The 13,087-nt window shown below is 49.1% G+C and overlaps 1 protein-coding gene across 1 annotated transcript in view; it reads right to left on the reverse strand.

The window, feature by feature from the left end:
- Positions 1–253: 253 nt before the first annotated feature.
- Positions 254–13,087, reverse strand: part of LOC120910480 (zinc finger protein 2 homolog) — a 34,244-nt gene continuing 21,410 nt past the window's right edge. The window contains exons 7-9 of the mRNA XM_040322236.1: positions 6,669–8,305; positions 3,077–3,315; positions 254–260 (exon numbers count right to left, since the gene is read on the reverse strand). Coding sequence (XP_040178170.1) covers positions 254–260; positions 3,077–3,315; positions 6,669–8,305 — 1,883 coding nt within the window. The remainder of the gene's footprint in view (positions 261–3,076; positions 3,316–6,668; positions 8,306–13,087) is intronic.

The raw sequence follows: 13,087 nt of genomic DNA on the forward strand, positions 1-13,087 counted from the left end.
TGTGCGCATCAATTGCAGCCACTGTGCCCATCAATTGCAGCCACTATGCCACCAACTGTTGCCATTGTGCCATAGGACAAAAAATAGGGTGAACTACAGCGCTAGCCAACAGTGAATAATGAAGATAACAAGTGCACAAACAAAATGCTGCTCAAATCTAATATGTGCTAACAACAAAAATAAAGGTATAGAAATTAAGTGAATAGCGCAAACTGAACTAATGAAAGAAACCAATATGGCAATATTGCAGTGATCACAATCTAAGATAAGAGGTTATAATACTGATATAAATCACAAATAACCAACAGTGAAAAAATAGTCCTTTTTTTTTAAATTCAAAAAGATGCTTTAAAGAAAAAAGTCCATGATAAGGTGAGTGCACAAATCAGTATAACAACTAATTCAGAAATTCCTGCCGATAGAAGATGCTGCAACAATCTAGGATGGTCTTCACAGGTATTGAGCTCACAGAGCGCTTACCTCCAAACAATAGAAAATGCGCATCAACGAATTCCTCGGGCCACTGGAATGGGATTTGGAACGTCCTCTGTGTATGGGAGAAGTCCCGGTCCTCACAAAGATACGATCAGCTCACCATGACAACCACGAGTCAGTCATAGATGGAGTGAAAAAATACAAACTCTCATTGTGAAATATGTAAAGCTCAAAGTGGTTTAATGAAGCTAAAAACTTGCTTACATGAAAAACAATTTCAATTTGTGCCATCAATTGTCACCACTGTGCCATGCCATCAAACATCACCACTGTGCCATCAATTGTCACCACTGTGCCATCAATTGTTGCCCCTGTGCCATGCCAAACGCAGCCACTGTGCCCTCACTTATCGCCACTGTGGCCATCAAACGCAGACACTATGCTATCAATTGTTGCCACTGTGCCCATCAATTGTCACCACTGTGCCATCATTTATTGCCACTGTGCCCATCAATTGTCACCACTGAGCCACGCCATCAAACGCAGCCACTGTGCCCATCAATTGTCACCACTGAGCCATGCCATCAAACGCAGCCACTGTGCCCATCAATTGTCGCCACTGTGCCCATCAATTGTCGCCACTGTGCTCATCAATTGTCACCACTGTGCCCATCAATTGTCACCACTGTGCCCATCAATTGTCACCACTGTGCCATACCAAATGCAGTCACTGTGTCCATCAATTGTCGCCACTGTGCCATGCCAAACGCAGCCACTGTGCCCATCAATTGTCGCCACTGTGCCCATCAATTGTCACCACTGTGCCCATCAATTGTCGCCACTGTGCCATCAATTGTCGCCACTGTGCCGTGCCAACAAACACAGCCATTGTGCCATCAATTGTCACCACTGTGCCATGCCATCAAACATCACCACTGTGCCATCAATTGTTGCCCCTGTGCCATGCCATCAAACGCAGCCACTATGCTATCAATTGTTGCCACTGTGCCCATCAATTGTCACCACTGTGCCATCATTTATTGCCACTGTGCCCATCAATTGTCACCACTGAGCCACGCCATCAAACACAGCCACTGTGCCCATCAATTGTCACCACTGTGCCATCATTTATTGCCACTGTGCCCATCAATTGTCACCACTGAGCCACGCCATCAAACACAGCCACTGTGCCCATCAATTGTCACCACTGAGCCATGCCATCAAACGCAGCCACTGTGCCATCAATTGTCGCCACTGTGCCCATCAATTGTCGCCACTGTGCTCATCAATTGTCACCACTGTGCCCATCAATTGTCACCACTGTGCCATACCAAATGCAGTCACTGTGTCCATCAATTGTCGCCACTGTGCCATGCCAAACGCAGCCACTGTGCCCATCAATTGTCGCCACTGTGCCCATCAATTGTCACGACTGTGCCCATCAATTGTCGCCACTGTGCCATCAATTGTCGCCACTGTGCCCATCAATTGTCGCCACTGTGCCCATCAATTGTCGCCACTGTGCTCATCAATTGTCGCCACTGTGCCCATCAATTGTCACCACTGTGCCATACCAAATGCAGTCACTGTGTCCATCAATTGTCGCCACTGTGCCATGCCAAACGCAGCCACTGTGCCCATCAATTGTCGCCACTGTGCCCATCAATTGTCACCACTGTGCCCATCAATTGTCGCCACTGTGCCATCAATTGTCGCCACTGTGCCATCAATTGTCGCCACTGTGCCGTGCCATCAAACGCAGCCACTGTGCTCATCAATTGTCACCACTGTGCCCATCAATTGTCACCACTGTGCCATACCAAATGCAGTCACTGTGTCCATCAATTGTCGCCACTGTGCCATGCCAAACGCAGCCACTGTGCCCATCAATTGTCGCCACTGTGCCCATCAATTGTCACCACTGTGCCCATCAATTGTCGCCACTGTGCCATCAATTGTCGCCACTGTGCCGTGCCATCAAACGCAGCCACTGTGCTCATCAATTGTCACCACTGTGCCCATCAATTGTCACCACTGTGCCATACCAAATGCAGTCACTGTGTCCATCAATTGTCGCCACTGTGCCATGCCAAACGCAGCCACTGTGCCCATCAATTGTCGTCACTGTGCCCTGTAATATGCTGCCAGATTGCCCCCTCCCCCCCTGCCCAACACTTAACTTTCTGGGGTCAGCCATTCTCCTTCCACTGTCCCTCAATGTCTTCTCCCGCCCTCGATGACGCTTCAGCCAATCATGTTACCGGTAACCAGACCCGGTGAACCTGATTGGCTGAGACACGTGTCAGTGTTAACCAGGGAAGGCACACCCAGTGCGTCCTCTGGTTAATTATTTGGAAGCCGATTAGAGCCCACAGGCTGTAATCTGGAAACCTATCGGAGCTGCTGGCTCTGATCGACACTTCCAAAACCAACCAACTGCTGTTATTCAGATGGCTGTCGCTCACTAGGGGGCCGGCCATCTGAATAGTGGGCGGCAGCGACAATACATAGATTCATGCAATGCATGAATCTATGTATTGTTTCAGTGGTGGTACAGGAGAGAAGGGGCGGCGCTCCTGCGCCCACTATTGACGCGCCGCCACTGCTCCTGACTATGCTTGTTCTTGTCCACACCTGGTACCTGACCTTGGCTTTGAACTGGCTTCTCTTCTGACACCTTGTGAGTCCTGCTACTTCCCACCTGTCTGCAGACACTGTCTTAGTATCCCATCTGGACATCTCATCCGAGGACACTGCAGTCAGGACATCTCTGAAAGCAATTCCAGCAGGCGACCTGCGCTTCTTTGAGCCCGTCTCCTTCTGTTCCACCTTCAGAGGAGTCTGGAACTTAGCCGCAAGGGAAGCCCTCTCTCCATTAGCCTACAGCAACAGGTTTCTGATAAAAAAAAACATTTTAACCACTTATGGACCGCCTCCTGCACATATACGTCGGCAGAATGGCACGGCTGGGCACATGCACGTACAGGTACGTGCTGTGCTATTGTGCGGGCGTGCGCCCGCGACCCGGTACGAAGCTCCGGGACCCGCGGACCCGATCGCCGCTGGAGTCCCGCGATCGGTCCCCGGAGCTGAAGAACGGGGAGAACCGTATGTAAACACGGCTTCCCCGTGTTTCACTGTGGCGGCTGCATCGATCGAGTCATCCCTTTTATAGGGATTCACAATCAGTCACAACTACAGCCACACCCCCCTACAGTTGTAAACACACATGAGGTCACACATAACCCCATCAGCGCCCCCTTGTGGTTAACTCCCAAACTGCAACTGTCATTTTCACAGTAATCAGTGCATTTTTAATGCATTTTTTGCTGTGAAAATGACAATGGTCCCAAAAATGTGTCAAAATTGTCCGATGTGTCCGCCATAATGTCACAGTCATGAAAAAAATTGCTGATCGCCGCCATTAGTAGTAAAAAAAAAAAAAAATTATAAAAATGCAATAAAACTATCCCCTATTTTGTAAACGCTATAAATTTTGCGCAAACCAATCGATAAATGCCTATTGCGATTTTTTTTTTTACCAAGAATAGGTAGAAGAATACGTATCGGCCTAAACTGAGGAAAAAAACATTTTTTATATATGTTTTTGGGGGATATTTATTATAGCAAAAAGTAAAAAATATTGATTTTTTTTCAAAATTGTCGTTCTATTTTTGTTTATAGCGCAAAAAAACAAAAACGCAGAGGTGATCAAATACCACCAAAAGAAAGCTCTATTTGTGGGGGAAAAAGGACGCCAATTTTGTTTGGGAGCCACGTCGCACGACCGCGCAATTGTCAGTTAAAGCGACGCAGTGCCGAATTGCAAAACCTGGCCTGGGCATTTAGCTGCCTAAAGGTCCGGGGGCTTAAAGCGGAGTTCCGGCCACAATTTTAAAAATAAAAACTTTTTAAATATAAATACCCCTGTAATACACAAGCTTAATGTATTCTAGTAAAGTTAGTCTGTAAACTAAGGTCCGTTTTGTTAGGTTGTTACAGCATTTAGACACTTTATAAAACAGAAATTGACTGGGGCCATCTTAAGTGTGGGCATCATGAAGCCAGACTGTATGACTTCCTGGATTTCAGCCTCGCACATGCTCAGTGCTGTACAAGCAGTGTAATAGATTTCAGATCAGGTTTCAATAGCAACGGGAGTGTCAGAGGAAGTTACCGCCCCTTATCTATGCAAACCTCTCTTCCTCTCCTCCTTCCAGGAACCAGTAAATATACGAAATAATTTGTTCCTGTGCAGATATATCTACATAACAAGATGATATATATCTCTTGTTATATATGTGGTGTGTATACATATACCAGACATGTGCACTGTCAATAAATTAATTTTGTTTAGTTCCGTTTCGCATTATTAGCCGTTATTTCGTATTTTGTGCCCGAAACTCAATTCGGATTCGTACGCTCGTAATGGGCACAGCAGGAGTACAGCCACAGGAAGTCAGCACAGAACAGGGATGGTGGGAACCCTTCATGAGGGATTCCCACCATCCCTGCACGGAGTTCCCGGGTCTGTACACCTGCTGTGCCCATTATGAGGAGTTCCCACCATCCCTGTGCTGAGTCCCCGGGTCTGTACACCCGCTGTGCCCATTATGAGGAGTTCCCACCATCCGTGTGCTGAGTTCCCGGGTCTGTACACCCGCTGTGCCCATTATGAGAGGTTCCCACCATCCCTGCACGGAGTTCCCGGGTCTGTACCCCCCGCTGTGCCCCATTATGAGGAGTTCCCACCATCCCTGTGCTGAGTTCCCGGGTCTGTACACCAGCTGTGCCCATTATGAGGAGTTCCCACCATCCCTGCACGGAGTTCCCGGGTCTGTACACCAGCTGTGCCCATTATGAGGGGTTCCCACCATCCCTGTGCTGAGTTCCCGGGTCTGTACACCCGCTGTGCCCATTATGAGGGGATCCCACCACCCCTGTGCTGAGTTCCTCCTGCTTCCTTCTTCCCCCAGCACAGCACATTGCCACCATAACATTGCCCACCGCATCATCCCGCATCGGCCCCAGCCCACCGCATCCTCCCCGGCACAGCACCCCGCATCGGCCCCAGCCCACCGCATCATCCCCGGCACAGCACCCCGCATCGGCCCCAGAACCACAACCAGACCCAAATGTCAGTGCCCACCAGTGCATTATCAGTGCCCATTAGTGCGGTGACACCAGTTCATTATCTGTGCAGTGGCACCAGTGCCTTATATCAGTGCGGTGACAACATTATTAGTGCCCATCAGTGCGGTGACAACATTAGTGCCCATCAGTGCGGTGACAACATTATTAGTGCCCATCAGTGCGGTGACAACATTATTAGTGCCCATCAGTGCGGTGACAATTAGTGCCCATCAGTGCGGTGACATTAGTGCCCATCAGTGCGGTGACATTAGTGCCCATCAGTGCGGTGACATTAGTGCCCATCAGTGCGGTGACAATTAGTGCCCATCAGTGCGGTGACAATTAGTGCCCATCAGTGCAGTGACATTAGTGCCCATCAGTGCGGTGACAATTAGTGCAGAGTGGGGGAGGTACAGATGATCAGGCATACAGAGCGGATCTCTGATAGGTCTGTATGTGAGTACAGTGATCGTAGTACAGCCCCGCCTCCCTGCACTAGAATTGTAACACACAGTGCAGAGCGATGTTGCTATGTACAGGGAGGCGGGGCTGTACAGGGAGGCGGGGCTGTACTACATTCGGTGCTCTCACATACAGATCTATCAGACAGAGTGAGATCCGCTCTGTCTGTCTGATGATCTGTATCTCCGTGCACACCGTCGGTGACGGATGGACGGGGGCGGTGCTAGGACGGGGGAGGAGTTGGAGAGGGAGAAGAGGAAGGACACCACCTCTATGGGCGGCACTGCCCTCCCTCCCGCCCCCCGAGATGTTCATCCACGGCTGCGATGTTGAGGCCAGCCTCCTGGGATTGATGACACACATATCCCAGGAGGCATAGCAGCGCTGGATGCGGCAGGGGGGGGGGCCATTCCACCGCGGCGGGGGAATAAGACACTCAGGGATAAAAACGTAAGTTTTTAAAAGAAAAAAAAAAGACATCCCAAATGTATTTAAAGGGGCAGTGTTAAAACTAATGCTGATAAGTTGAAAAATAGGGTGGAACTCCGCTTTAAGTGGTTAATGAATATGGTACTGGATCATAGGCGTACGCACATAGGGTGTAAGGTGTGCCTGGGCACACCCTAATCACCCTGTACTATGCAGATTCCCCCTGAGAAAGGGACTGGGGAATCTCTGTCCTCAGTCCCTTTCTCTGTCTCAAAAGCACTGTATGTGGCAATTGAATTTGGTTGAAGTTCATTTTTATGGCTTCTCCCATTTGAATCTTCCACTGCTAGACAAGGGTTTCCTCTCTTGTGTATTCGGCTGCTATGCGAAGCTAGGTCTGACTTCCTTTTAAATCCTTTCCCACAGTCTGAACAGCTATACTGAAGATCACTCTTGTGAATTATCTGATGCGAAGTAAGGTTTGATTTATCGCTAAAACATTTGCCACATTCGGGACAGGAATAGGGCTTCTCCCCCGTGTGAAGTCTTTCATGCGTGATGAGGATAGATTTGTGGAAAAACCGCTTGCCGCATAGAGAACAAGAAAATGGCTTCATCCCCGTGTGACGTGCCTGGTGTTTGGCAAGGCTCGACCTTGTGGTGACGCATTTCCCGCACTCTGAACAGGAGTACGGCTTCTCTCCTGTGTGACCTCTCTGGTGAACCGTCAGTGAATGTTTCGAAGTAAAACTCTCCCCACATTCTGAACAGGAATACGGCTTCTCCCCGGTGTGAGATCTCTGATGAGAAATGAGGCGTTTTCTTTCAAAAAAACGCTTTCCGCATTCTAAACAGGAAAAGGGCTTATCTCCCGTGTGAACTCTATAGTGTTTAATGAGTAGATGTTTATACGAAAAACACTTCTCGCACTCGGAACACGAATAAGGCATCTCGCCCGTATGAGTCATCCGATGAGAGATAAGACGCGCTTTCTGGAAAAAAGCTTTCCCACATTCCGAACATGAAAACGGCTTCTCGCCCGTGTGAGTCCCCTGGTGCGCAATTAGGTGCTGCTTCTGAGAAAAGCGCTTCCCGCACTCCGAACACGTATACGGGTTTTCCCCGGTATGAATTCTTTCGTGTACTAGAAGATACGACTTAAAGAGAAAGCTTTTACCGCATTCAGAGCAGGAAAATGGCTTCTCCCCAGAGTGCATTCTCAGATGTGCGGTAAGGTTCGACCCTTTAGCAAAACATCGGCCACATTCAGGACAGGAGTACGGTTTCACACCGGTGTGGATCCTCTCGTGTTCAGTAAGACTGGATCTTTGAGTAAAGCCTTTCCCACAGCAGGAACACGAAAAAGGCTTGATGCCTCTGTGGATTCTCTCATGCTGAATGAGACTGGATCTCTCCGTAAAACCTCTCCCACATTCCAAACACGGATAAGGCCTCACCCCCGTGTGAATTTTCTGATGTTGAAGAAGATTGGATCTCCGAGCAAAACACTTTCCACATTCGGGACATGAAAACGGCTTTTTCAGTTTGTGATTGGCGCGGTGTGAACAAAGTTCTTCTATTTGGGCGAAAGACTCCCCACACTCATAACACGGGAAAGGCCTATGTTCTGACTGCGGTACTTGCTGGATGGTATGATAGGCATGGTCAGGAAACCACCCCCAACGTGTGGAGGCATTGGGTGGTGGATCTGCACTAGGAGGTTCTGGATGAAGATTTGCGGCTTTGGGGCTTTCTTCTGAAGAATCGGATGTGACTTCATCATCTTCTATTTCACCGGCAGAAGGGGAAATGAAAGGCTCTTCGGTGTCACTTCTGTATTGTTCATCTGAAAAAAAAATGAGACAAATAAAATTGTAACGTAGGTCAGAAATATTGGATTTTTCTGTATTTTGTGTTTTGTGAAATGAAGGACCCCTTCACGCCGATATACGTCGGCAGAATGGCACGGCTGGGCACATCAACGTACCTGTATGTTGCCCTTTAAGCCCAGCCGTGGGGTCGCGGGCACGTGACCCGGTCCGAAGCCCCGTGACCGTGATCGCCGCTGGAGTCCCGCGATCGGTCCCCGGAGCTGAAGAACGGGGAGAGCTGTGTGTAAACGCAGCTTCCCCGTTCTTCACTGTGGCGGCGTCATCGATCGTGTGTTCCCTAATATAGGGAACCACAATCAATGATGTCACACCTACAGACACACCCCCCTACAGTTAGAAGGGGGGTCGCTTTAACTGACAATTGCGCGGTCGTGCGACGTGGCTCCCAAACAAAATTGCCGTCCTTTTTTTCCCCACAAATAGAGCTTTCTTTTAGTTGTATTTGATCACCTCTGCGGTTTTTATTTTTTGCGCTATAAACAAAAATAGAGCGACAATTTTGAAAAAAATTCAATATTTTTTACTTTTTGCTATAATAAATATTCCCCAAAAATATATAAAAAATATTTTTTTTTCCTCAGTTTAGGCCGATACGTATTCTTCTACATATTTTTGGTAAAAAAAATCACAATAAGCGTTTATCGGTTGGTTTGCACAAAATTTATAGCGTTTACAAAATAGGGGATAGTTTTATTGCATTTTTATGATTTTTTTTTTACTACTAATGGCGGCGATCAGCGATTTTTTTCATGACTGCGACATTATGGCGGACACTTCGGACAATTCTGACACATTTTTGGGACCATTGTCATTTTCACAGCAAAAAATGCTATAAAAATGCATTGTTTACTGTGAAAATGTCAGTTGCAGTTTGGGAGTTAACCACAAGGGGGCGCTGATGGGGTTATGTGTGACCTCATCTGTGTTTACAACTGTAGGGGGGTGTGGCTGAAGGTGTGACGTCATCGATTGTGTCCCCCCTATAAAAGGGATGACACGATCGATGCAGCCGCCACAGTGAAGCATGGGGAAGCCGTGTTTACACACAGCTCTCCCCGTTATTCAGCTCCTGTGACCGATCGCGGGTCTCCAGCGGCGATCGGGTCCGCTGGTCCCGGAGTTTCGGGCCGGGTCGCGGGAGCACGCCGCTACCCACGGCTGGGTACTAGTACAGGACGTACCTGTACGTACATGTGCCCAGCCGTTTCATTCTGCTGATGTATATGTGCAGGAGGCGGTCCTTAAGTGGTTAAATAAGCTGGATTTAAGACAAATAGAAAAAGACACCGTATAGTTCACACGTGTTATTAAAAAAAATAAAACAAAAATCAGGACAGTGATAAAAGGTTAGGAACTATGGGCCAGATTCTCAAAGAATTACGCCGGCGTATCAGCACATAGGCCAACGTAAGTCCGAATCTAAGGCCGTCGTATGTTTAAGTGTATTCTCAAACTGAGATACACTTAAACATGCCTAAGATACGACGGCCAGCGCCATTGTATCTTAGGCTGCAATATCTACGCTGACCGCTAGGTGGGGTTTCCATTGCGGTCAGCGTAGAATATGCAAATGACTAGTTACGCGGATTCACGAACGTATGCTTCCCCGCCGTCGTGATTTTACGTCGTTTCCGTAAGAGATACGCGGCGTAAAGATAAACATCCCCCGTAGGTGGCGTACTCAATGTTAAGTAGGGCCGTCGTTCCTGCGTCTCAATTTTAAGATTTTACGTTGTTTGCGTAAGTCGTCTGTGAATGGCGCTGGACAGGTATTTGCACCCACGTCCTCACAGCAGGGATTCTGCGGGTAGTGCGTCACTTCCCGCCCCCGACCGCTGTGTTCTGGGAAACACTCGGCTCCTAGAACACAACGGGAACCAGTGAGGACGGCGCTGCGCGACTCGCGCATGCGCCGTAGGAAATCGGGCAGTGAAGCTGGAGCGCTTCACTTCCTGATTCCCTCACCGAGGATGGCGGTGGGGGCAGCGATCGCTCGTCCTCTGCTGCCGACGTCGCTGGACTCCAGGACAGGTAAGTGTCCTAATATTAAAAGTCAGCAGCTGCAGTATTTGTAGCTGCTGGCTTTTAATATGTTATTTCCGACGGAGATCTGCTTTACTGGCTCCAGGCCATGGTTGCACTCCAGCCTCCTCCACATACAATGCAGGGTTAATAGCCATGCATTGTACATGGTGATGCCAAAGAGCCAACCACAGGCCAGAGGGAGAACAGCACTGGATCAGACCAGAGTGGGGATAAGGGAAGTATTAGCAAACTTCTCTACTTGCAAATATAAGGTCGCCTCAATGGTATCTTCAGAATCTGCTCCTTCTCTTGGTTATCGCTAAAGAAAGTTGGAAGGTTGACACCTTTTAGATAAATCTTAAAAAAGTGAAACGTTTATTAGCGGAAGGTCCTGTGCCACATGGATGGTCAGGACTCCTCCAAACAAAACAGCTTTATTGATATCTTTGATAAGTTGCCATTAGGCAAAAAATGCAAATGGATTATGGATTGGTGACTCACATTCAGGGATGGACTGGCCATTAGGACTACAGGGAGTTTCCCGGTGGGCCGATGGCTCAATGGGCCGGCTTCAGTGACAGCGGACCGCCGCCCCCCTCCGCTGCTCCGTGGGTTGCTCCCTTCCCTTAGCACTCACCTCATCTTCCTCCCCACAGCGCTCAGTTGGGGGGAACAGAGAAGCATGGGGGAGGGGACAGACAGCCAACTCAACAGCTATGGCCTGGGAGTTTCTCACTTCTGCCTAATCTTGTCCCATAAGGGGGTGCACTGAACTGATTCCCCACTGGTACTGCCTATAAAAGTACCAGTAGTACCAGCCGTTCTACTCTATTAAAGTAGAACGGCTAGTGGCTAGTGAAGGGGGAGAGGTGGCTTGGGTGGCCGGGGGGGTGCGGGAGTTGTCCGGCCACCATGGGAGAGACCTGTCAAAGTGGGCCAGTCTGGATGAAGTCCAGGGCCAAATTTTTGTCCCAGTCCAGCCCTGCTCACATTCGATATCCTGCAGAACAGCAAAGACACCAACATGAAGTGCAAATGTGCATGTGAACATACATACACATACAGTAAGTGCATTATGATGTGTCAAATGGCCCCTCCCTGCCCCCAAAGCCAAACCCCCCCATCCTAAGGCGCAAAGCTCCTAACGGGGTAAGGCACAATTGGGTCCACCTAGCCAGAAGGCAGGAGGACCCCCTGCTTATGATAAGCCAAAGCTGACCAACCAGTGCTAAGAGCTGTGAGGCATTCCTGAAAAGAGACCGCCTCCCATCAATGGGACCCAATGGCTGCACATCCTTCCCCTAGATGTCAGTAAAGGTCCGAAGACCCACACCCTACAATCCCAAGTGAGAGTTAACACACTAAAGTGTGAGTGAGAGATGTGAAGAGATAATAAAAGGTGCAAATGTGCTACACAAGGCCCGCTGGGCCGAATCTGGCCCTCGTACCTCTCCTGCAGCTCCAGCCCTCCTCTGGTTCTCCTCCAGACCCTTACTTTCTGCTTTCAAGCAATGCATCCAGCTTCTTCCCAGCAGCAGCATAAGGAAAGGGGGTGCACTGTGATGTAAGGGAGAGTGGGGGACTCAACTTCTGATGGTGGGGTGGCTCTTGACATCTAATGTAAGGGGAGGGGATGCGCTGGACATCTAATCTTACAGATACAACCGGAACTTTGGAGGACAATCATAATGCTGACGCGGCCCATGATGAAATTGAGTTTGACACCCCTGTGCTAGACAATGGATAGGCCAGACTTGCCCATACGGCATTGTGCAAAAAACTTTAATGTTGTGGCTGAGTACCCTTTCTCACCCATAATGATACTTGAAACCAGTGGCGGTTCGTCCATAGAGGGCGCTGGAACGCCGCCCCCTCTGGCTCTCACCCGCCACTGAGTCTAATAATAACATACATTCATGCATTGCATAAATGTATGTTATTGTTGCCAGCTGCCACTGGTCTATTCAGAGATGGCTGGAACTTGAGCGCCGGCCACCTGAATAACGGCAGCTGGTTGGCTGTGCGGAAGTGCCTATCAGAGTACAGCCCTCGCATGTCTTATCCTTGGAACGTACGGGGGGTGTGTTCCTTGGATAAGACCGACGGCCGTCTCAGCCAATCAGGTTCCCCGATTCTGGTTATCGGTAACCTGATTGGTTGAAGCGTCACCAAGGCGGGAGAAGACATCGAGGGACGTGGAAGGAGTAAGGTAAGTGCATTTTACAGGGCACAGCAGCGACAATGGGCACAGAGGCGACAAAGGGCACAGAAGTATCAATGGGCACAGTGGTGACAAAGGGCACAGTGGCATCAATGGGCACAGTGGTGACAATGGGAAAAGTGGCAACAATTAAAGGGCACAGTGACATGCACAGTGGCAACAATTAAAGGGCACAGTGGTGACAATTGGCACAGTGGCGACAATTGGCACAGTTGCGACAATTGAGGGGCACAGTGGCTGCGTTTGATGGCATGGCACAGTGGCTGCGTTTGATGGCATGGCACAGTGGCTGCGTTTGATGGCATGGCACAGTGGTGACAATTGATGGCACAGTGGCTGCGTTTGATGGCATGGCACAGTGGTGACAATTGATGGCACAGTGGCTGCATTTGATGGGCACAGTGAGGCTGCAATTTTTTTCTTTTTTTCGTTTGCGCCCCCCCCCAAAAAATTTTGAACACCAGCCGCCACTGCTTGAAACACCCCTGGG

The sequence above is a fragment of the Rana temporaria genome, chromosome 8, assembly GCF_905171775.1.
Source record: "Rana temporaria chromosome 8, aRanTem1.1, whole genome shotgun sequence".
NCBI classification, from domain to species: domain Eukaryota; kingdom Metazoa; phylum Chordata; class Amphibia; order Anura; family Ranidae; genus Rana; species Rana temporaria.